The sequence below is a fragment of the Nyctibius grandis genome, chromosome 10, assembly GCF_013368605.1.
Source record: "Nyctibius grandis isolate bNycGra1 chromosome 10, bNycGra1.pri, whole genome shotgun sequence".
In the NCBI taxonomy this organism is placed as follows: Eukaryota; Metazoa; Chordata; class Aves; order Nyctibiiformes; family Nyctibiidae; genus Nyctibius; species Nyctibius grandis.
The window spans coordinates 8,381,203-8,404,737 of NC_090667.1; the positions used below are offsets into that span (position 1 = coordinate 8,381,203).

The 23,535-nt window shown below is 46.6% G+C and overlaps 1 protein-coding gene across 1 annotated transcript in view; it reads right to left on the minus strand.

The window, feature by feature from the left end:
• Nucleotides 1-23,535, minus strand: part of ADAM19 (ADAM metallopeptidase domain 19) — a 33,258-nt gene continuing 9,723 nt past the window's right edge. Inside the window, exons 4-23 of the mRNA XM_068408824.1 lie at nt 20,049-20,127; nt 18,920-18,996; nt 16,839-17,031; nt 16,296-16,361; nt 14,819-14,890; nt 13,819-13,985; nt 12,579-12,663; nt 12,203-12,342; nt 10,371-10,548; nt 9,597-9,686; nt 8,146-8,341; nt 7,756-7,864; nt 7,028-7,232; nt 6,370-6,450; nt 5,158-5,266; nt 4,920-5,055; nt 4,623-4,689; nt 3,858-4,067; nt 1,292-1,438; nt 1-490 (exon numbers count right to left, since the gene is read on the minus strand). Of these exons, the coding sequence (XP_068264925.1) occupies nt 431-490; nt 1,292-1,438; nt 3,858-4,067; nt 4,623-4,689; nt 4,920-5,055; nt 5,158-5,266; nt 6,370-6,450; nt 7,028-7,232; nt 7,756-7,864; nt 8,146-8,341; nt 9,597-9,686; nt 10,371-10,548; nt 12,203-12,342; nt 12,579-12,663; nt 13,819-13,985; nt 14,819-14,890; nt 16,296-16,361; nt 16,839-17,031; nt 18,920-18,996; nt 20,049-20,127 (2,467 nt within the window). The 3' untranslated portion in view covers nt 1-430. The remainder of the gene's footprint in view (nt 491-1,291; nt 1,439-3,857; nt 4,068-4,622; nt 4,690-4,919; nt 5,056-5,157; nt 5,267-6,369; nt 6,451-7,027; nt 7,233-7,755; nt 7,865-8,145; nt 8,342-9,596; nt 9,687-10,370; nt 10,549-12,202; nt 12,343-12,578; nt 12,664-13,818; nt 13,986-14,818; nt 14,891-16,295; nt 16,362-16,838; nt 17,032-18,919; nt 18,997-20,048; nt 20,128-23,535) is intronic.

Consider the following 23,535-nt stretch of genomic DNA (forward strand, 5'->3'; position numbering starts at 1 on the left):
TGTACGCTCCTGCAGCTGCGTGGATGGGCTGAGGAAGCCAACAGGGCTGGGTCTCACATGAAAGCCCATCAGGGCCAGCACCTGCACTCACAGCTTGTTCTCCCTGGTAACACTTAAATAACTGATTAAAACCACGTGAAACCGCCATCACCCCATCCCTGCATTGTATATTGCACAATAATAATTAAATACCGTATAAACAAGTCATCCCTATATGGAAAAGGCTATCGGCAGAGAGGGTCAAGTTCAGCTTGGCATGTACCTGGGGGCACTCCTGCCAAGCCTGGCTGCAGCTTGGTGAGTCCCATAGGAAACAGATGAAGCTAGAGGAGAGGAACCGAGACACTTTCTGTGGCTGTGAATGTTTTTTTGGGTGATGAAGGCCATCCAGTCCCCTGTGGAGGTCAGAGCCAGCTGGGAACAGACTGCTTCATGAGTGCCCACGGGAGCCTGGCTGTCCCACTTCCAAGACATTCGCTGCTCCAGTATTCTGGGTGAGATGGAAAATGGGGAAAAGAGAGAGGGGTGAGCATTGATGAAAGAGCAAACGCTCCCCTCTCCCTCTCCCGGAGCTGATGTTACAGCCGGCCAGGGGAAGCCTGTCTTGGTTCACATGCATCCACACCCTAACGCATCACGCAGGAAACTCCTCCACCAGTACCACAATGAAGTTCATGCAGTTTTTTCCATTTTTTACAGCTGGCCTCAAGTATGTTGATGGCTGCAGGCAGCACCTGTGGTGTGTGGAGTGGAGGTGTTTTGTGTTAAGGGGCCCAGCTTGCAGGGAGCTAAGCTCAGCCACTCAAAGTCCCTTATTAACTGTCCTTATTAAGGACACTTCTGGGGAACACTCCCTGCAGAGAAAGCATCTCCTTAGCCATGGCTAGAGAAGATGTAGAGGGTTTCTCTTCCTTACTGGGATCCTTAAGTCTTGTGTGGACCTTCCTGTTTTGCTGCTCTTCACTAACCATTCTAGGTCACACACACACCTTGACCCCCATATCGCTCAGCCCTACTCACACAAATATTTTATCTGAGGAAGTGCTCAGGGATGCAGAGGGCTGAATTAACTGCTTTGCTTAACCTAGTAAATGCTTAACAAGGAACAGGTAAAAAGAATGGCCCGTGCAATAAATGCAACCAACCCAACTGCCTTTCCGTTTCCACCCATCAGGGCTGTGCATGAAGGTGTTTTGCCATATGATAGCAAGGTTACTCCCTTCAGAGTAGTTTTATTCGCCAGTGGTGAGGGGATGCTGCTCTGCTTCCCATCACCGCACTCAGTGCCTACCTCCAGCGCAGGCTGCAGTCGTCCTGGGGTCCTGGGGTGCGCAGGAGGCAGCGAGATGGCAGGGCTGTTCGCTGGCCAGGCTCTGGGTCTGGCTGGGACGGGATTAGCTGGCAAAGCTCTTTGGGGTGGCCGGGGCCTAGAAATATCCTACACAAGAAAGAAACAGTTTTGAATTCTCAGCCTGGAGAGATGCCTGGCCTGAAAACAGAGATAATATTTTACATTTTTTGTAAGTCTGAGACAGCAGATTGGGTATGCAGCTGCACCCCTCAATGTCTCTGGTTTGGAGTTAGCCCCAGGGATATTACAATCTAATGGCTGCATGATGAAAAACGAGAAACCTTACAGACTGGGCAGGAGTCCCCATCATGACTCAGCCTGCAGCATCCCCACCTGAGACAAAGGACTGAAGGGATACAGGTAAAACTGTGCTGGCAAAGACTTCTCCCTCTCTGAAGCAAGCAGGGAGCACAGGTGGCTGCTGCTGTTGCTTATTGTATTATGCAGGTGATTAGTGGTTTTCAACATGTATGAGTTTTTCACCTATCAAGTTTCATGAAGACCTTCCATGGCCTCAGGCTGCTGGGCAGCTGGCTTCAGACTGAGGACAACCCAACAGGGTAACCTTGCTCTGTCTCCCAAATGGAGCTGCACATCATACTCTGGCTACTAGAGGATCCAGAAGTTTTAAGCCTTGAATTTTGCAAGTAATAGGGAAGTTATGTTCCAGAGCCTTTTAGCCTCATTATTGATGCACTTAAGGTTGGAAGCAAGTTTCACTCACTATATGATTGCCCATATAATGCCTGTAAACCCTATATACATGTATATACGTGTGCCCACACAAACACACGCAGCCCTGCACCCACCTACAATCAGTTATTACTTTGTTTGTGCACACAGCTGTCCCTAATAGGATACTCAGAGCATTATATTTTCCATTCGTCTAATGACTTTGTGTAAAGCACGCCCCTGGGGAGAAGTTACCCACACAAGAACTAACCGCCTGCTGTTGCTTAGTCTCTGTGCTAAGTCGCTGACTTACAGGTGTTGATTTAATAAACACAGCTGCACTCACAACTTGGAGGGCACCCAAAAACCCTGCAGTCTCCTTAGACTGTGCATAAATGTAATGCTCAGCGGCTGCATCAGCCAGTGCTTGGGGATCTATTGCTCTCCAAGGACCTTGCCCTGTGACCGCAGGAAGGACAAGGCAGACTAAATCCCACCGACCGCCGGGTCCAAAGAGCTCCTATAGGAATAGCAAGAGAGCAAATCTGGCAGACACTGCAAACATCTAGGAAGGACACTGACACTAGCAAACAGTGAAATTAATGACTTCCCCTGTACCTTCTACATCTTGTGGCTCTCCTCCAACCCAGAAATGGCAAGGTTTCTTTTGGAAATCCTAGGAAAAGTGTTCCATCTAGTAGGTCTGACTGAGATAAAGAGACTGGATGCATTGGGGAGGGAACACAATGGAGATTGGGGGGAACTTGTCAACAACCAGCTGGGAAGGATACCTATTCCTTATTGACTACAGTCACCTTCCTGCTTTTGTTTAAGTTTTCTTTCCTGCTGATGTGCCAGCTGTTCACAGGAACAATGAAGCTAGAAACAAATCCCATTCACTAAAATATTCTGGGTTTGTTTTCCTCTATATCCTTCAGAGAGAGACTGCCTGGGAGCCAGCCTCCTTCTACTCCCTGTAACTGAGCCCGTTGCTTCTTTGCTGGCCCTAACCTAATAAAGCTATTAGGGAAATATTTTGGTTAAATGGGCTTAAGTCAATCTGAGTGATTTGCCATCTTTTCCATAAGAATATGGAATCTATATCGAGCTTAGAATAAAATTGCCAGCAAAAGAAGTAAATCAATACCCTTTCCTTATAACCCTCAAAATAACCTCATGGCTAGGATGCTCACATAAGACAGGGTAGGTCTGGGTTAAGTCTAATGTTTCCTATGCAACATGCTAAAGGTCCCATTTCTGCTCGACATCAAAATTTGTCTGAGGCTCCCAAGGCTTTAGTCCAGGAATGGCCAAATGAAAGATACCCAGGGGATCATCCCAAGGAATGGAGATCCTTGGGATCTCCAGTACTGAACCTCAGACTTACCACTGACTGGTAATCTCAGAAGGGCTTGTTTCCAGGAGATAAAATACATGCAAATGGTAAGACGAGCCATGCTAGGCTTGCTTACAGAAAAATCTATACAGTTCTTTTGTTCCTGACAAATTATCTGTTAGATTTGCAACTAAAAAATGTTGAGATTACCCTGGTAAAGCAAATGCTACTTTATGATCCAAGCTACCTGACTCCAGGTCCAGCTCAGAGGTATCAGGGGACCTGAATGAAGGGTAATTGTGCATGCTAGCATCCAGCACAGTCATTGTCAGCTACACTACAAAGCAAGGAGGACCCCTGGGAATTGTCCTGGGGTGAGACAGAGCACGCACCCGTGAGCACGGTAACTCCTACACCCCCACCAAGGGCTTCACCAGCCTCACTCAGAACAAACCTCCCATCAAACCGCATCTGCAGGACAGCGGCACAACTCCGTACCTGAGAGACGGGGGGTTTGGGAGCTGGAGGCGCTGGCCTGCTCGGGGGTGTCCGACGGGCAACGTTCTTCACAGGTGCCGGCCGCACTGGCCCGGTGGGCTGCCCCACACCATAGCCAGGGGAGAAGGCAGATGGCTGCTGTGTGTTTATTTGGAGCCCTGGAGCTTGCTGGGGAGGAGGTTTCGATGGGATTTCAGGGAAGCCAATCACCTGTGCAGAAGATCCACAAATTGCAGGAGTTAGGTACGTCCGCTTCAAACCACCTTTTTACTCTCTGCTACACTTTTGAGGATCTGCATGACATCTTTGAGCCACACAGTAGAAAATATTGCTTGCAATGCCGGTGTGTGTTGTGTATGTCTAGTAGGCGTTGATTAGTTAGACTGGGATGATTTGGGATGATGAGGCAGAAATGGGAATCAAGAGAACAGGGTAACTCAGGCATTATCATTATAAGCGACGCAAATAAATCCAGTGTTTGCAATTTCTACAGTTTTGAGAGGGGGATGTGACAGAAATGGATCTATCAGGAGAAAAAGCGGCCACACCGGCCTGGTCAAACCCCAGCTCCTGCCTTTGAGGAAATGGCTAGAGATAGATGCGACATTCATCTCCCACCGACTTTCGGCCATGGGGGATGTCTGTCTGTTTTTCCCACCCTTTGATAAATCCACTTCCTAATCGCAGTGTGAGAGGGAACCACATCCCACACCTCAGGGCAGCTGCTTCCCTCCCCGGGGAGGTGAAAGGTGACTTTGCCCCTACCTTTCTCTGCTCCTGTGGGGTTTTCAACTTGAAGGCAGGGTTTGCATGCCCAGTTCCAGAGGTGTCACTGACAACGAGAGAAAGAAAAGTGTGTTATTTCCTTTATAAGTTTTCTCCTTTTTCTTTGCTGTATTTTCCATTATATTTTAACTGAAGTAAAAAAAAATGAGAAGCAAATACTGACTATACTCAGAAACCAATTTAGTTATATTCCTCACAGCCTTTGCAATTTCTCTTCTGTCCTGACACTGAAAGGGGGTGGATGCAAGCAGACAAGACACAGCACTGACAATTTACCTGAACGGCGGGGTCTTCTTTAGAGAACAGATGGCAAATTTATTCCAGCATTTCAGATAATAGAATAAAAACATGATTCCAATGAGGAGGAGAATGGGAGCCAGGATTGCGAGAGTTATGACGACTGCTGAAGGGCCTGAAGGCAGGAAAGTAGAGTTAGTTAAATGGAAAACTCTCCGCTCCCCATCTAACTCAAGTCCTTCTGAAGTGCCACCACAGCAGAGTTGTTCCCACTCACCTTCAGGCATGGGGGGACCACTGTCCAAGCTTCCTCCCCTCCCCTGCTTGTTGCAAAACGGGGGGGCCCACCCCTGGTTGCAGTGGCAGTTCTTGTTGTTATTGCAGACCTGGAGCGGGAAGACTCAGAGATTTTAGTGCCGGCTCCTAAACAATCTGCAAGCTAAAAAATATTAAGCCCTTGCTGGATAAGACACTACAGAAGAAGCTCTTCTTGCATAGATAGGGAGTTAAGTGCCTGGAAACATTTTCTTTTCAGGGAGTGAAAGCGCCTTTTATTTCCTCAGAAATTCTCCCTTTCTCCAAAAGACAAGGGTTCTTCAGCTGAAGTGCCACTGACATGGATTCAGGAGAAGAGTAGCATTTAGAAACGCCTTTCTTTTGTTCTTATCTCCAGACTGAAGGACACGAGTCTTCCCTTCCATCCAGCGAAGATTTCTTATTGTTTAGGTTTATTGCTTGGCCCATTGCTATTTGTTTTATCATCAGGCAGCCCCAGGAGGGAGGGCCTGATCCCTCTGATTAGAGATGTCCTGTGCTAATTGTAGCGTTTAATTTGAGTCTGTGGAAGAGCTGACAATCAATTCCTACAGCTTCATGGATCGTAAGAAATGAAGCAGACTGGGAATGAAAGAGAGGGGTGAGTCCCTCTCCTTGTTCGGTACATCATGGGGCCTCCCAAGCTGCTCAGGAAGGCTCACGCTGCTGCACGCTGCTGTATTTATCACTCCTCTCCATTGCTTAACTGGACCATGGGGATGGAGAGATGCTGATGTTTTGTGCCAGATACATCAGCAAAAGCTTTAAAAAATTCTCATCAGCCTTTTTTTTTCCATCCCCTGCGGGCACAGCAGAGCACAGTTTGGGATAAACTGTTCTAAAGGTGACTTTTTGCTATGTTTTTCCCTCACCAAGTCTGATTTTTTTTTTAATTCAATCTAAACAAGGCCCACAAGATTCTTCTGTACGATTACCCTTTCTTGTTTTTCACTCATTGCAATTCCTTAGACCTCCTTAAATCCTATATCAAAGGGACACTCACAGACCAGAAAATGAATCAAACGTGAAAGGAATGTGCAAATTAATAACCAAGAAGCAGAAGTCCAGAGCGAACCTAAGCGTGGTATCAGAACTGAGCTGAATAACCATCCACAGATGAATGGCAGCCCATCCTGCTTCAGTCTGAAATGGAGATGAAAAGGAAGACACCTACTCCATGTCCATGGCACTTCTTGCTACAGCTTTCAGAATCAAAGATGATGGATGTGTTCTGGCAGCGTCCCTCAAAGCAAACCTGCAGAGAAAGGATCCAAAAACTCAGCCTTAGTTCTTGGGTTTATGTACCATATTAATGCCTTGTATTATTTTGTTACTTGCGGGGTCCCAGACACCTTGGCAACACAAGTAATACCCTGGGCAGAACAACAGGCCATGAAGTTAACCTGGTTCCCAAGCAAACATTTAATCACTACCCTAAATCCCAGCTAACACGCATCAGAGAGAGGAGTGGCAGCTCTGAAGTTGGCAGCTTGGCTATGCCCATGTGACAAGTCTCTGAAGGAGCTTGCAGGTGTCTTGATGTCTAATTGTGTGTTTCACCTCTAAGCAAGCCAACCTCAACCAACTAGCAAATCACAACTTTAGCACTGGTTCTGGACTTCATCTGGCAAAGACTTAAGGTATGGCCTTTGGTTTGTATTCTTCAACTGCTTCTCAGAAGCCTCTAATAAATTATTTTTCTAACAAACATAAAAATCCCCCAGAAAGGCATTAGACATAAATGAACAGCTTGATAAACACAAAGCACTTTCCAGATGGAAAAGTGATGCCCTGAACCTCCCCCAGGCCATTACAGGCAGGACTGTACCTACATGATGACTCCCACATTTTGTTCCCGTCAACACCAAGCCAGGATCCAGCATCTCCTTTTCTTCACTCTCAGATCTGTACACATGGGTCCCTCGGCACCTCAGCTGCGTCCTCTGTGTGCGAATAGTTGTGTCTATGGCCACCGCATTGGACTGCAGGGGTTTGGAAGCAGAGCTCTGGCACTGGATCTTCCCACATTTAGCATCTCTGATTTCAAAGGAAAGGCTAAAGTGATTATTTCTGGCTTGCTGGATGTTTTGCAGGCATCAGCTCTACATGTAAATTAAAGCAGCAGTGTTGAGTCATTGTTCAATGGCAAAAGAGCAAGCACTTCCCAAGAGCTAGCCCAAGGAACTGATGGGTACTGATGGTACCATTTCGCTGTCCCCATGGGTAGGCCAGCCTCAACAAAATCACAGATAAGACTAAGAAGTTTTTGTCTCAGTTAAAAAGCTACATTTAACTTACGGATTGGAAAATCCCCTCTTCTGTTGCATTGCAAAAAATATCAACTAGATGTTTTAAAATGCAAAAGGCAAGGAAAATGGTAAACTTAAAGCTTCAGTCGTAAGGGCTCTAAGTCTGACAAGGATGCAGCTGGTTTCCCAGGAGGCAGAAGGAGGGAGTGAAAGCAAAGCAGGGATCAGTTTTATCTACTGGCCCATAATTTTGTAATATATAAAAACATCATCTTCAAAGAGCAACTCTTGGCTGCCACTCTGCTTTCTACCTCATCTCACACTTCCTGTAGTTGCCATAAATGTCCTTCCCACAGTTCCCGTAGATGTCTCCAGCGGCATTAACCTTCTCAAAGCAGGCATCTGGTGCTGGCCTTGCTCCTGCATGGAAGAGACTCATGTGGCTGATTCCTGTGCAGCCTGGCAGCCCATCTCACCCCATGCCAGCCACTCAGTTGTTCTTTCTCTGGGATGGCTTGAGCATGGGAAACTTTTGCTGCCTCCTCCAAGCCAGCAAGGCAGGAGAAGAGGCTCCTCAGGCTTTGCCACTGATAACAGGTATGGAAGGTTCTATTGCGTTACACAGGGTGAATAATAGTAGGATGCCACATAATATTGCATGTTCAAAGGACAACGTATTTCATTGCAAGTAGTGTCCTTACCAGGCCCCCACAGCTGCAAGCACTGGTCTTTGTACGTGAGACACATGCCACTGTAGCAATAGGCCTTTCCTCCATCACAGGAAGCCCCATCAATTTGGTAAGAGTTGGGGGGACAAAACGGTGACTCGCCAGTGCAGTATTCTGGGAGGTCACAGAGTCCTGATCTTTCCCTGCAGAGCGTTCCTGGAGACACCAGCTAAAAAGATACAAAGGGAAAAAAACTGAATTGTTGCTTGGCTCCTTTGTGGTTTAATGTCTGCACAATGTCTCCCTGTAGATAAGAAAAAATCTTGCATGCATCTCCTCATCCACCTTATCTTAGGTTTTTTGAGGTCAGCAGTGATCCAAATGACTCTGTAACTTCATTAACTGGGTGAGCTGTGTAGAATCAAATTAATGACTGGATCCCTTCCCTAGGTAGCGATGAGATCATGCACAGAAAATAAGGCTGTCAGATCTCAAGGGGACACCGATCCATCTCTCTCTACCCTAGGGTAGGATCTGATTTACCTAAACCATTTCTGACAGATGTTTGTGTAATCTATCCTCAAAACCCTCCCTGCTTGGGGAGTTTCTTTCAGTGGTTGCCTGTCATTTCTGCTGGAGACATTTTCCTAACACGTAACTTAGGTCTCCCTTCCTTACGAGTTTACCCAGTTCATTCTTGTCCTGTCCACCATGGACATGGAGAACGGAAGGGCATAGAGAGTTACATCTAGGAGGTTTTTTCAAGTCTCTTGTGAAAGGAGTGAGTCCAGGTGGACTCCTGGAAAGTTATTTTCCACATGCTCAGGACAGGTCAGTAAGAGCACGCAGTCAACGTGCACACACAAAAATGAGCTTAAGAGAAATGTTTGCCTATGTTTATTTTTGAGTTAATTTGTTGTCAGTTTGAGGTCTTTGGCTCCAAAATCAGAAACACATTTTAACCAGCCTTTATAAGGAAATCTGAGATTTAAAATTATGATGGTCACACATATACAATCCTCTTTGCTAGCATTTCTTCAGCAAGCACCTGGGCTAAAGGAATTCAACTGCATCCCAGGAAAGAGGGTTCAGAGCAAAGATAGCATCCAGCCTAATCCCCAGAGGAAGTGTTTGCTCTAAGAGCTCTGTCTAGATTTCTTCTAGAGCCAAAGGAAATAAATATTCATTCTGATTCGTCCCGTCCCTATGTGTTTAAGAGGCAGTGTGACTTCATTCCAGCAGCATTCACAGCTCGGCTTAAGTTATCACAGGAGTCAACTAAATTAGTCAGCTAGAAGAAAGGTCCCCACTAGTCTGATTGCATTCGCAGCTGTTGTACCTAAAAATCAGACCATGTTTCTTGCAGGTGAGGAGCTGAACTCTGCGTTTGGCTGTGTTTGCACCCCTTTCCCCTCCATTTTTCGGCCTCACACTTCCACCACCATTAGCCCCTCTCCTCTCTTAGGAAAACCCAGAGATCCCACCTTGCACTGATGACAGCAGCTGCCGTGGGCACATTCAGCACCCAGCTTCAGGGAGCAGGTGCTGGCGTCGCAGCAGGGGTTATTGCACTCCTGGAAGACAGCGAGATGCAGCAAAGTTTACAAGGCAGATGTTCAAGACAAGAACGTGCCAGAGCATCAAAGTGTGAGGCTGATGCTAACCTGTTCTTGTACATGATGAATTACATGCAAAGTAACAGCCTTCCTTCCACAGTATGTTTACGATACCCAGCATGTGCTGAATTGCAGTACTGCATAATTGTATTCTCTGTTGGACTGACAAGATGCTATAGGTTGTGCTCGTTACATCTGATGAGTCTGGGCTGCTTATTCCAGCTCTTTTTTGTCTTATTAGTCAAAGTCTGAATTTGGAGAAGTGAGATGCAGTGCTAAGAGAAGCTCCATCCTTATCAAGAATGGAGCTGTAGGTAAAGTGAACTTATATATGAAACTGAAACATCTAAGATCACTTTCTTTTTTCTTTTTAAAGAAAGTTTTCATCACCTCTGTTCAACCATGGATTACACCATCCCTGAGTTCTGGGATGCATTGTACTACGCACTGTAAATTTAGTAAGACATGATACATTACAACCTTGATTTACATTGTGTATACATTTACATACAGGGAAGGTATGCGTATCATCTCCTACACCAAAAAAAAAAAGCTGTTCACATATCACCATACTTGCAAAATACATAATAAAATCATTGTGTCCCACTAAACCCAAAATGGTTGGATCTGAACAATTGTTACCTCCACCTCTCCACAGTCACACTCCTCTCCCTCTTCCAAGTAGCCATTTCCACATTTCTTCCCACCATACATGTTTTTGGTATCCGGCATATTGGAGAGACACATCCCTCCACCAGACTGCAGATACTTCTCCAGCTCTTTTCTATTGCACTGGTTGAACACCTTGGGGAATGGGTGCCTGAATATGGACAGTGTAGAAAAACATCATGACAGATCTGGGCAAAGGTTTAGAGAACCAAAAATGAGCACATGCAAATCCTGACAAGTGCCAAAGGGCACAGGTCTCTCTCTGAAGTCTATGAAATTGTGCCAAAGCAGATCCTGATTTTGTGTGCCTGTTCAAAATCAGATCAATCTGGATTACATTTGAAGATAAGGTGAGATTGCACTGTAAGACTGTCTAGTAATATAATGGTCTCAAAAAATAAACTTTATTGAAACAAAATATGTTGAGTTAGGTTTGCTTTGATAGCTGACAAGTATGGCCATCCTTACCTGCTCAATACTGAAGCTGTGGCTTATTCCTAACTCTGCTTGAACAAGCCTGAGAAACCAACTCTGAGAATCACTTGGACTGTGAATAACTGCTTGTGAATTTAACTGATAAAAACGATGTTTCCTTTTTCCTATCTACTGCCTCATTGCAAAGGATTTGAATATTTTCTCTTACATGAATTATTCATTTTTGCTGCTACAATGCCTGAACCTATGCACTCTATATGTGACAGTGCATGTGTGTGTACATGTTGTGTGTTGGATGTCCTACCTACATGTTAGTACGTTTTCACTTGTCATCTAAATGTTCTTCCTTATTTGGAGAAAATCACTCACATAAAAGAAGGTATCTAATAGAGACAATTTTTTTAAAACCTGCTAAACCCCAAGGAGGAAGGCTTGAGGAAACAGGGAATGTGGTTTTAACTGAATGGGTTTGGCTGATGTTTTTGCGTGACTAAAATATGGAAGCTATCATGGTTCCTCATCCAAAATGAGCTCTGGAATCCCTGTGGGTTTCCAGAGTCACTCTCAATTCTCTTTTCTCTCAAAGCCAGCTATTTCTTCCCTTTTAAACACAGGCTTTCTGTGGCTCACTGAAACCAAGCAGCATTCTTAAGACAACATGCAGTCGATCTGTTTTCATGTCTTCTGACTTAGAAATATAGCCCTGTCATTGTGCCTGTTTATAAAATCAGTTCTTCCCTGAAGCAATCCTTTTTCCTCTCATTACTACATTATAAGGCACATCATTTTTTGCACAAGATGCTTTAGAAACCCTATCAACTATCTGTCTATGCATCTCTTGTGCAACACAGACATGAAACCATGTAAACCTCTACATGCCAAAGTCATACATGTTCTGGTCACCTCTTGTTCCTCTGTACTTGCTGGCAACAGGCAATCTAGGTTTTGCAGAAGGATCTGTGTGTATACGCATTGAACTTGCTTTGGGGTGATGGATCATTTGGTAGGACACAGTGGGAAGCACAGACTCAGAGACGAGGGGTTAGAGGGTCCTGAGACAGTCTCTCAGGACAGAAGATAGGAAAATTTTCCTTTTTACCAGACAATTTATCGCTCCACTTCTAAATGCTGCCAGGTCCCTACATTACCTAAGGCCTATCTCAGGCAGGAATAAGTTCATTGGGAGTTTAGCAAATTGCTACTGATACATGAGCCAGTGTTTGCCCAGCAGTATTTTCTCTATAAACACACTGGCTCGAACAGGCAGCAACAGACCCACCTTCAGTCTGCATTTCTAGCTCTTACTCCACCAAGGCTCTTGAAATTAAGCCCTTTGCATTTCTCCGTGAGACCCTCCAAGATGAACTCACCCAGTTGCAGAAGCCATGATGCAGCCTCCATCTTCTGCAGGGGTAGTACAGCAGCCAGCTGAATCATGATTCATACCAAAATTGTGTCCCATCTCATGGGCAATGGTAGCAGCAACACCAATGGCATTATCAGAGTGATCCTGTGCAAAGTCAAAGAGACATGTCAGCATTTTACCTGTGCACCTCTGAGTCAATGGGTTAAGAGGCACTTCTCATTACTACATGTAGAAAACATCTACTGAAGGTATTCCTGTCTATGAGCAGGTGAGCTAGAGGCCTTCATGGGAAATATTTTCTTCTTGGGCTTTAGGAGGCATCTATCCTATGTATTCACTGCTGGCAAGAAACATCATGTTAGGTATTAGCAATTACTTACCATGTTTACTCCTCCTGACTGCAAGTCTGAGCACATGGACATCACGGGAGCCAAGCCTACTGTGGTACCTTGGAAGGGCACACCCCTAAAATCAACCCAGAAAGACCATGAAATGGCACCAAGGCACTTGAGAAGGCAAGGCAGAGAAATGCATCCTGCAGTCCACAGCTTTATACATATACACAGTGTCAGGTGAATACATTTTCTTTAGCAATATCTTCTAGTACAGGACATTATAGCAGAGCTACAAAGCCTGAAGACCTGTTTTTCTTGGACTGCTACTTTACTTTATGGGCCAGACAGCCAATCCTATTTTTTATAATGGTCTGGTGCCAAAAAATGCTCCCCCTGAGCTTTGCAACAAGCGCAGAAAAGACTATTTCTGGATCCTTAATTGGGTAGTGGTTTGCATACTTAATTTACCTTAAGCCTGCTATTTTCTGGCTTGGGATTCAGGGACTTGACAGAGTACTAGATAACACCTGTGAGGTGCAGCCATACTCGGCTCCTGGCGGGCTGGAATTCTGCACCGTCCCTGCCAGCATGTCTGAAATGGGAGCCTTGGAAATTGTTCTCAGGACGTGACTAGGTGAAGGTGAAACACAGTAATGTTAAAGGGAAAAAACAAACAAACAAATAAAACAAGGGAAAAGGCATTGCATCTCTGCATTTCAGTCCTACAGTTTTCTCTTCTGACCCACCACTATTTACTGGTGGATGAATTACCATGGGAGAGGTAAGGAGGTCTAAGAGTTGCTGCAAATTTTTCTTCCAGTGACATCTGCATTGCTGGCCATAGCTACTGGCCCTAATGAGATCAGTAGGATGAGTCACAGACCATCAGGTAGCTCCCAGCACCGCGTCCCCCGTGTCTCAGTGAGGTGAGTTAGGAACGAATGCCTTCCACGAAGGGCTTAGCTCCCCTTTACAGGTCTTGTTTATGGCTCAGATTTTCTTGAAATTGTACATGCAGCTGTGACAGATCACGTGCAGCTGCTTGTGATACGCACACGCAATAAAGCTGATGCACTTTGATGCACACATATTGAGACTGCTGCGTAGTCTGGGACCTCCACTTTTCTTAGTGTGGTTGTGCTCTGGGTGCCAGAGCTTAACGCTGGCTGAGTAGCCACTACATAAATCTACCCCTCTGAATCTTAGAGTATAATCTTACATACTGATTTCCCACCCACCCAAGCCACTTGTCAAAAACAGGTCATTTCAGGAGAAATAAACCTACGTGATTAGTTGGGCATTATCGTGTTTTCTGTGCACCCGCTCCTTGCTACTCCAGGCCAGAAAGGACTTCAGGGTGGAGTAAGGATTCTCAGTTACATCACATTTATTCCAGTTACTCCAGATCTCCAGTCCCACCAAGGCAATCCGGATATTCAGGGATCTGTAAAACTAAGTTACAGGAAGGAAAAAAGATGACAAAATGAGCACCACTGATTTATTTTCCTGTGTTTTTAATCTTGTGTACAAACTCTGCTAAATGCCACTACAGATACACATGTCCAGAGAAGATGCTCTCTCTGGAAACACTTTGCAACTTAGCACCGCAGCTCTGCAGAAAGAAATGTGCACTGCCCGCAGACCTGAACTCAAGTGAACTAGAGATGCTGAACTTGATTTTAAATCAATGACAGAGAGATAGTCTAGAAAAAAAGAGACTGGAAACTGAGATCATGTTTATCTTTAGATATGTCAAAATTCCTGAAAAGAGGAAGGAAATAATCTGCTACTCATGTCAAGTTCATTTGTACTTGGTAAGTCTTCATTGCCGGGGAGTGAAGGGAGAGTTGGAAGGAGTTTAAGGGGAGTATGAAGCGAGTAGATCTGAAAAGCTGTGACATTTACTTCAGCAGCACTGGGTACCATGTGCAGGGATGACCTCTGAAGGTTCCTTCCAGCCCTACTTGCCAAGATTTCTACTGAAGTGAATGCCTTAGTCCCTTGTCAAAAAGCAGTATTCGGGTAACACAGTTAATACAGACACGTATTAAAACACAGAGATGTTCATGCTGGTTCCAAGGTAAGGAATGGAGATTCCCCCACCCCGTCCCTGATGTCCAACAACAGAATTGTTTGTCAGATGCTCTACACTCCCCAAGTCACTAGGGAGAACTGTGGAAACATTATTTTCTCTCCCAAGAAGGCAGTCTTACTCTGTCACAATTAATTCTCATAATTCATTATTTGGACTTTGCTTTCCTCAGTTCATGCACACCTGATCTTACCTTATCTACGTAATTAGCAGCCTCCACTAATTTAAGCCTTGTTGCTTCGATGTTGAAGTGATGCTTCTGAAACTGAACAAAATGAACATGTCAGGCAGCACAAAGGCAACTAGAAAGAGCTGAAATGTGTTAAAACAAGCCACGTTACTCTGGGCATAAGAAGGTAACTGTCAGGTGAAGCCCAAAAGCCTCCTTTCACTGCACATCTGACTATAAGCCCATCCATACATGTATATTCAGAATTCATCCTCAGCATCCCACGGCAGCGACGTTACTCAAGCGGTGGTAGTAACTCAGTGGAGCAACCCAAAATTATCAGAGGCCCCAGAGCCAGGGGCTGACAAAGAACTGACAAATTTGCCAGGTAAAATATATGGTAACATGACTTCATGTCTGAGGTCAAGGCTGCCATAGTGCTCATCACATCTCATTCATCCAACGAACAGGGGATGCATCTCACTCATCCGACAAATTTGCCTATTTAAACCACCTGGCAATTAATGAGTTAACTTTAGCAAACTGTTTGAGTCACAGAATTAAAGTTGCAAAATGTTTAGATTTTTGTTTTAACAGACAACAAAACCTGGGACTTTTCTTCCAGCGAGGGAGACAGTAAAGTAAGGGCAGTTAATGACTACACTACAAGGGTGTCTACCCCAGGTGGTCTAATGAAATGGTGAACAACATATGGCAGTTCCTGGGTATAACGTGTTTTCTCATAGTTTCCCTGGTATCCCGCTGCCTAATAGAGAAACCAAAATAGGTTTTGCCTCTTTACTTTTGTTCAGAATAAATTACAGCCTGGAGCGCTATGTGGCTTTCCCTATTGGAGTTTCAAGTTGTAAATTATGAACAGGACCAGCCTGACTCCTGTCTGTGCTGGAGATTAAATGATCAGCAAAACACTGTGCGGTTTGCACTGTCAGTAAGTATGTCTGGCGTGCCGGCCAGGCTGGGGACAGGGGAGGGACTGCTGACTTCACTGGGTCTCTTCCAGCCCTATTCTATGATCTGGAGACTTGAAAATGTCTATTTATGTATCTGCTGCCGGCTCAGAGCAGAGGATAATCACAGTTATCTTCTCTAGAGATTAAGTGTACTGCAGAGTTATAAGCACGTCGTTCCTGGAAACCCTCAAGTCACCCTAGGCTGAAGACAGCCTCTCCCACCGATAACCAGGGCTGACCACTTGGGAGGCAAGAACTGACCCCCAGCCCAAGTCCTTCAACCAAATCGCAACCTCCATCTCTCCCCTGGCCAACAGCGACTGACAGTGGCAGCAGAGGAGTCATGGCTGCTAGGACAAAAGTGACCAAGACACAGGTCTCCCTGTCTGCTGGTGGGGGTAGGACCGTTGGGATGGCAAGAGGAAACCTGTTGAGCTCCACCTGCCCTTCCCGCCCCGGGAGATGATGCAGGTGGGATGCTCGCTCTGGGCCCGGTGCTCAATTGGTATAAACATGATCCCTTTTCTTACCTCTGCATAATCAGCCACAAGGAGAAGCTCCACGTACTTTGTAGCCTGCAGAGTCTCCCGTTTCACCTGTGGCAGCAGCAACACAGATTATTTCACCAATATCCCCCAAGAAGCTCTTCGCAAAACATACGTACAGGCCATTTTTCACAGTTTGTTTTTCGCTGGCCATGCACCCCAGCCCATCACATACAGGGACCTCCAGATGTGATTGACTTATAGCAACCAAGTATCACAAGTCAGTTTAGCTACAGCAAGTGCCCATGTGCCTGTCCTCAGCCCATCCGTTTGTTCATGTATGGGATGCACAAATCTGTGCACGAACAGCTACAGCTCAGATTCCTCACGCTACGCAATGGTCCCCCACACTCATTTATTTCCCTGCTGGAGCCACTATTTGGTAACCAGCTTGCTACAAACCCTCTTAAATATTCTCCTTTATTTCACTTTCTGAGCTATGCTCCCGGAAAACAGCAAGCTCCTCGGGCTTGGAACAGGTGGGAAATCTGGAGAGTCATGCATGGATCCGATTTGAGCCCTGCTTACCCTTTGGCGACGTGGTTTCATCCCAGTTGTGAAGTCCCTGAGCCAGTCTTCAGCTGTGTCCCCAGTGCCCTGGTAGCCACAGGCTCCTCTCTGCAGTCTCAGGTTGTCCAACCTGTAGATCAAGTGCTGGTTTGGGCTGTCGGAAACAGGCTCTAAGATATAGCTGGAATTGCTGCTCAATACAATCAGTCCTCTGTTGAAATGGGAAGCAATAAGAGGGGAAGTTAATTACTATCACAGCAAGCGGAGACAAACCCTTCTGCTGCTGCTGAGTTTCTGTCTGACCCTGGCAAGGCACTTATCCTTACTAGGCCATTCAGTTCATTAATAAAAAGGATGGGGGTATTTTGAGTTCAGAGCAGGATATCCCTGAGCTTGCATATATTAAAATCTATGCAATGGGCCTCAGACATTCAATTAAGGGGCTACTGGAGCATAGCCAGGAGAGCTGGAAATCTCCTGTGCTTGATGCCCACTGGAAGATGTGTGGTTTGATGGGCGGCATGCTGCCCTGCGAGGGCTCAGAGTGACAACAGCTATGTGTGCTCAGCTCCTGTGCCTTCCTGGCAATTAGAAAACAATGTCAGGGAGCTGCCAGCCCACTGCTGACAGCTCAGGGACACAGGAACGCTCCCACATAGAATCACAGAATCATTTTGGTTGGTAATGACCTTTAAGATCATCAAGTCCATCCATTAACCCAGCACTGCCAAGGCCACCACTAAACCATGTCCCCAAGCACCACATCTACTCATCTTTTAAATACCTCCAGGGATGGTGACTCCACCACTTTCCTGGGCAGCCCGTTCCAATGTTTGATAACCCTTTCGGTGAAGAAATTTTTCCTGATATCCAATCTAAACCTCCCCTGGCACAACTTGAGGCCATTTCCTCTCGTCCTATCATTTATTACATTTGACACCCACCTCCCTACACCCTCCTTTCAGGTAGTTGTAGAGAGCGATAAGGTCTCCCCTCAGCCTCCTTTTCTCCAGACTAAACAACCCCAGTTCCCTCAGACACTTGTCATAAGACTTGTGCTCCAGACCCTTCACCAGCTCCGTTTCCCTTCTCTGGACTCGCTTTGGACATGTGCACACCAAGGAGACATCTCTATCTCCTCTGCAGCTAGGAAGGCAGAGCCTAGGAAAATGCAGGCTGACAGACGCAAGGCACACCTGTGTCTGCTTTTGCTTTTGGATTATTTATTGCAAACCACAGGTGGCTGCACTGTCCTGTTTATCTCACTGGTCTCTTTGGCCTGTGCTACGTTCACTTAAGATGTCTCGGGTTTGCTTTGGCACGGGCTGTTTCCTGGCTGGAGCCGGTCCCACCAGCACAGCTTCCAATCAGCGCTCAAGAGCAGATGACCACTAATATCAATAAAGCCCATGTGGTGTTTCAGAAACAAACTCTGAGCTGGTGTAAATGAATGCAGCTCCTTGGTCGCAACGAGCTGTTTCATCTACTTCTGCTGAGGATACAGACTGTCTTTTTCTGCCAAAGACTCCATTAATACCAAAGTGAAGGTTTTAAATGTGTAACACACAACCCCAGCACCACCCAGGGAGAAAGCAGAGAGCGGGGCTGACACCCCAGGAGGAAGTTCAGACCTGAAGACATTGCCTCAAAATGCACACAAATACTCGCCAGTTGTGAGAGGCTGGGAGAAGGGGCTGGTTTCTGCTTTAGTGTAGAGTATTGGGCTGGGACATGGCGAGTCCTGCCCCTGTCTCTGTAAGGGATGCAGCCCTGAGTCACTAACAAGAGAGTCTTTTGCTCCAGTGGACTCTGGAGTTAAATTCATTTATTGCACAAGTCCCCATTGCCAGCACAAAGGAGGAAGAAGTCTTGGAGCTGGCTAGGAGGCCATGGTTACTAATGACACCCAAATTTCTGCATTTCCCCTGACACACTCCCTTGTATGCCCAAGACTCTTGACAGGGTGGCATTTGAGAACAGATCTATCTGCCCAGAAAGAAATAGGGCAACCAGGTTGCTGAGGAGCAGAGCTCGCGGGGCAGCACGCTGAGGAGTCGAGCAGAGGCGTTCCCGCAGCTCCGGCATCACCAGGCACTTACCGCAGCCCTCGGCACATGCTGAGCGTGACACTGGAGCGCTCCTGGCCCCTCACGACCCCGTGGTAAAAGCAGTGGTCCTGGAAGGCAGAGGGGAGCAGGGTTGGCAAGGGGGTTTCGGGATGGATGTGTGCTATATTTAGGCATCATCGAGTCCCATGTGAGTACTGCTGATACCCCAGTAATTGTTCTCTGTCCACTGCATTCAGCACTTGACTGTCATAACTCAGTCTCTGAGTCTGCATCGAAATTTGGCCTTTTGGCCGCCATGCGTGGCCTGCACGAGTGCATCAAACGGCTCCTTGTTGCCAGTAAAAATTAAGAGCTTTGAATCCCCAAGGAAGCAACTCAGATGGCTGCAGCATTAAGGCTGACCCAAAGCTTTCTGCCTGTAACGGGAGCTGCCTATCGATGGCAGCTGGCCCTGGGTCAGGCCCCACAGGACGTGCCTTCAGCCCCAGAGAGAGGGTGACGCCACGGACAGTGGGGAAGTTCCCGTCCGGGGGCTCCTGGCAAGACAAAGGCAGCCTCTGGCAGGGACAAGGAGGCTTTGGGGCAGAAACGCCAACTTATTCATCAATCCCTTCCCCTCGCCCCGGGGCAGTATCAGTAAAGATGATCTCATGGGGTTTTTATCTCTTATTTTTGCATCACAACCAATGCACATCTTTGTGCCACTGCAGCAGAGAGTCAGCCAAGGCCTGTGTGAGATCAGTAGTTCATGGGATTTTTACTGAACAGGAGCCAGATTACATGGGCTGGTTTTCCCAAAGGCTGGGAACGTCCCCAGCGTGGAGTACCCGGTGGCAAAACTAAAAGCAAGAGGACGAGCAACGGGAGGAATAAACGATTGCCCAGCACCCACAGAGAGGGGAGCGATGCTGGAGGCTGACCTGGGCTCTCATATCAGAGCTCGGGCAAAACAGTAAGATGTTTTTACCATTGCTGGGGGATGGAGACAATTTCTTGCTGGAACTCCCCAGGTCAGAAAGTCAGACTGCCCTCCCCTTCAGCTTAAAGCAGACCCATGGCCTCGAAGAAAGGCTCTGGAGAAAGAAGGTCACCTGCTTCTGCAGCCCCCTGTCTGGTCTCCCCTGCATGCTGCGGGAGGGAAAGCACTCTCTGCACTCACCGTGTGGGTCAGAGGGGTGGTCTGGGCTTGTCCAGTCTGGCTGTAATGAGTCTCAGTGTAGCTTGGTGCAAAGAGGTTTCTGCAGATACAGGAAAGGCGAAAGAGAAGAAAAAAAAATTTAAAAGAAGACAATAAGACCTTTCTTTAGACCTGAATTTCTGTTTCTTAGGCATGTTAGAAAATCGGATAGATGCAGCTCTTTCTGAAGTCAGTGTAAATATTCCTGTTGCTGTGAACCACTGCTGTGGACTTGGGGCGGTTGCTGTTTGCTACCTGCAGCGCAAAGCCAACTGCAATGCACAGCGGGCAGGCAGGAGATGGGTGTTTGGGGGACACCAGCAGAGAGCCATGCTGTGCCTCTGCACTCTGCTCTGGATCAGCACTTCCCGCCTGTGAGGCACTTGTTAACATGCTGTCCCCAGGGAGGCGGTGGCTAATGGCTTCTGGCTAATGGCTAAGTGGCACAGGAGCCATCTGAGCCACTGCAGGACTGGTGCCGCAGGCTGTGCTGCCCTGTGCAGGGCACGGTCTGATAGCAGAGGGTCAGAAGGTGGAAGTATATTTGACCTTGCTACATCCATCTACCTGCTGCCCTGGCAGGAGTGGAGCAGTTCTCATGGAGCACATCCGCTTCTGAAAGGACACAGTGAGCCATCTTCCTAAGTGCTCTTTCAAGCCATTTATTAAATTAAAATAATAAAGAAGAGCCTGTCCCTGAGTTCAAATCAGCACCGAGATCCACTTCCAGCAGCTGCAAGTGAACAATTCAATTTTTATGTGAGGACTTAAAAAAAACTTGGAAACTCAACATCATCATCCTCCCTTAACCGGTGCAAGTCTCTGAGCAGAGTTTCCTTTACTACTGCAAAGTCATGCCCCAGGTATACTGGGATTAGATTCAGTGCACCAAGTCCAGTGTACCAAGCACACCACAGGCCAGTCCAGGACACATCTGGGCACTGGAGCGAGTTCTCAGCTTAAATCCAGACTCTCTCCAGTGCCCCAATCTGACCACAATTACAAACCAATCTGCATTCCAACTTCTGCTCAGAAGCCAATTCGCATCTGCATCCTAGGAAAATGCTGATTCCCCAATCTGGATTTGTTCGTGTCATTCTCATATAGACAATATTCTCCCTGTCTTCAGCCCAGGATCAGACCAAAAGTCTATAAAAGGCACTCCTGTGCACTGAATAGTAAGCGTTTTGATTTGGTTCCAGAGGAAACAGCCTTCCCCTTCTTTTTAAACATCTGCATTTGCTAAACAGTGATGTAAAAAAGTACAGCAAGTCAAAATCTGGGCCAAACCAAGGTCATATCCTGTGTCCATCTCAGCAGCAGTAAAATGTACGTTTAAAACAGTTTTTTAAAACAATGGCCTCACTTCCAAAAATTTGGAGAAGGATCAGAGAACATGCCCCATCTATGAAACATGTTTCTGCAGAAACCCCCGGTGCTGTCAGGCCACCGAAGCACCACACTTGTCGCACCACGAGGATGCCACGTGCACCCCAGGCAGCGCGATGCCAGCAATGCTGCGGCTGCAGTTCAGTCCTCCTGCATCCCTGTTTAATGCATTTTATGCACCACATTTTTGAACTATGACCTGGAAGAAAGCAAGAAAGAAAAAGTTTTCTTCTTTTCTTTGCTTGATTTCTGTAGGCTGGATGAAGAAAACTGTATCAGAAGAAAAACCAAAGATTTTTCCACCTGTCTGGGTTTTTTGGTACATGGCAGTCAGGTCTAATCTACCTTGAAAGCCTCTGTTTGAATAAGAGATTGGGTGTTTGTGATATCTAATTAAATTAGGGCAGAGCAACAGGAAACGCAACCTTTTATCAGACTGTTTGAAAGTGCCTCCCCCATCCAGAGGCTCAGACACCTGAACAAGTACTGATGGCTTAGTGTCAGGCAAACCCATGTGTGCTGCTGTATTTGACAGCATTTGATGTCGGGAATACAACAGCTTTTATCTCTACATTCAAAGTTCACTGCAGCCCAGGAAAGCTCGTTTTGTTTCTTTCTGATGTGTTAATTCGCATCACTAGATCCTGTCAGCGATCAGAAGGCAAGATTGCTGCGTTCAGCTATCTCGGCTCTGTAAACTGAAGATAAGCACAGAAGCACCATCCTCTGGAAAATAACTCCCTTCATCTCCCTGACTGCAGTAGCTTGCTCAGCGTAAGGCTGCAAGAAACAAATGTTTAATCAACAGATTGCATTAACTTGCAGGAAATTGCCTTGAGCAATGTGCTCTGGCAGGTATCTGGTCTGTGTTAGAGACTGTCATGTCGAGAGCAGACAGTAAACCAGTGTGCGTCTGCCTAGTGCTACTAAAGCCAGAATTAGACACCAGCCCATGGATTTCCAGTAGCTGAGGCTTGCACAGCCTACTTGTTTCATTCCCAAACAAGCACGCTTATGTTTTCTTCCTGCTCCTTTATTCTTGGAAAGCATTCACTATGAATAGCTGTTTTATCTCTCCTCCAGCATCTACCATAAAACTCCTCAGTGCTTTGACTCCTGCCCAGCCCCACGGCACTGCTGCCCAGCGCCGATGCTGAGCCGGGCCATGCTAAGCACCAGAGCCTGGCACACCATGTTTCAGGGCACAGGATGATGCCACACAACAGAAGGGGTGTGCACATCTCTTCCTACCTGCAGGATCAGGCTCTAGCCCCTTCTAGCGTGCATCAAGGAGCTGAGAGGTCTGCCTGAATTTTTAGCAGCTGTGGAGCTAAAAGCAGGCATCATCTGGCTGAGCGGTGCCAAGTTACGACTTAGAAGCCTCTCTCCACCAGTTGACTCCTATCCTACATCGTAGGCTCCCTATGAATGGTCCAGCTTCTTATTCTGAGCTGAAACAGGTGGTTTTTTTTTTGAAGACCCTTCCCTGCCTTAACACAGGGGAGCCTTGGGGCTCTTGCAGCACTGGTGAGCAGGGCTAGCACAGCGCATTGCACAGTGTGCCATGTGGAGGGCAGTGAGGAAAGAGGAAAAACAACAGGACATCTTGCAACACCCTTGGGGTGCTATCTCACTTCGGAGCCTGTGAAAGCTCATTCCCAGCCCAGCTTACTTCCTCAGCTAGCATCAAGCTTTCCACCAAACCGTAAATAAATGGAAAAGAAACCTTCTTTCCATCTCCGAGTGCACCAAAGTTATCGGCCAGTCTTGACCCTCTTCTCCAGGTGTACTAGTTGCTGGATAAACAGGTGAGATTAGTGAGACACACATACCCCAAAACCTTAGCAGTGGACTTTATCTGCCATCATTTCAGGACAGCATCACTGCCAGGCTGAACGGCTGATTGCAGGGGAGCTCAGCCCTGCAGAGTGTTGATGGACCTGATTCCCTGTTTCCAGAGGAGCACAGAGCTCACCTCCTTGCTGGAGAAGGAATGCCTGGAGAAAACAGCACTATTTGATCCTTTCTTCTCTGTTATATTATATGTCTCAGTGACTACCTCTCCAGCAGCTCAAGATGA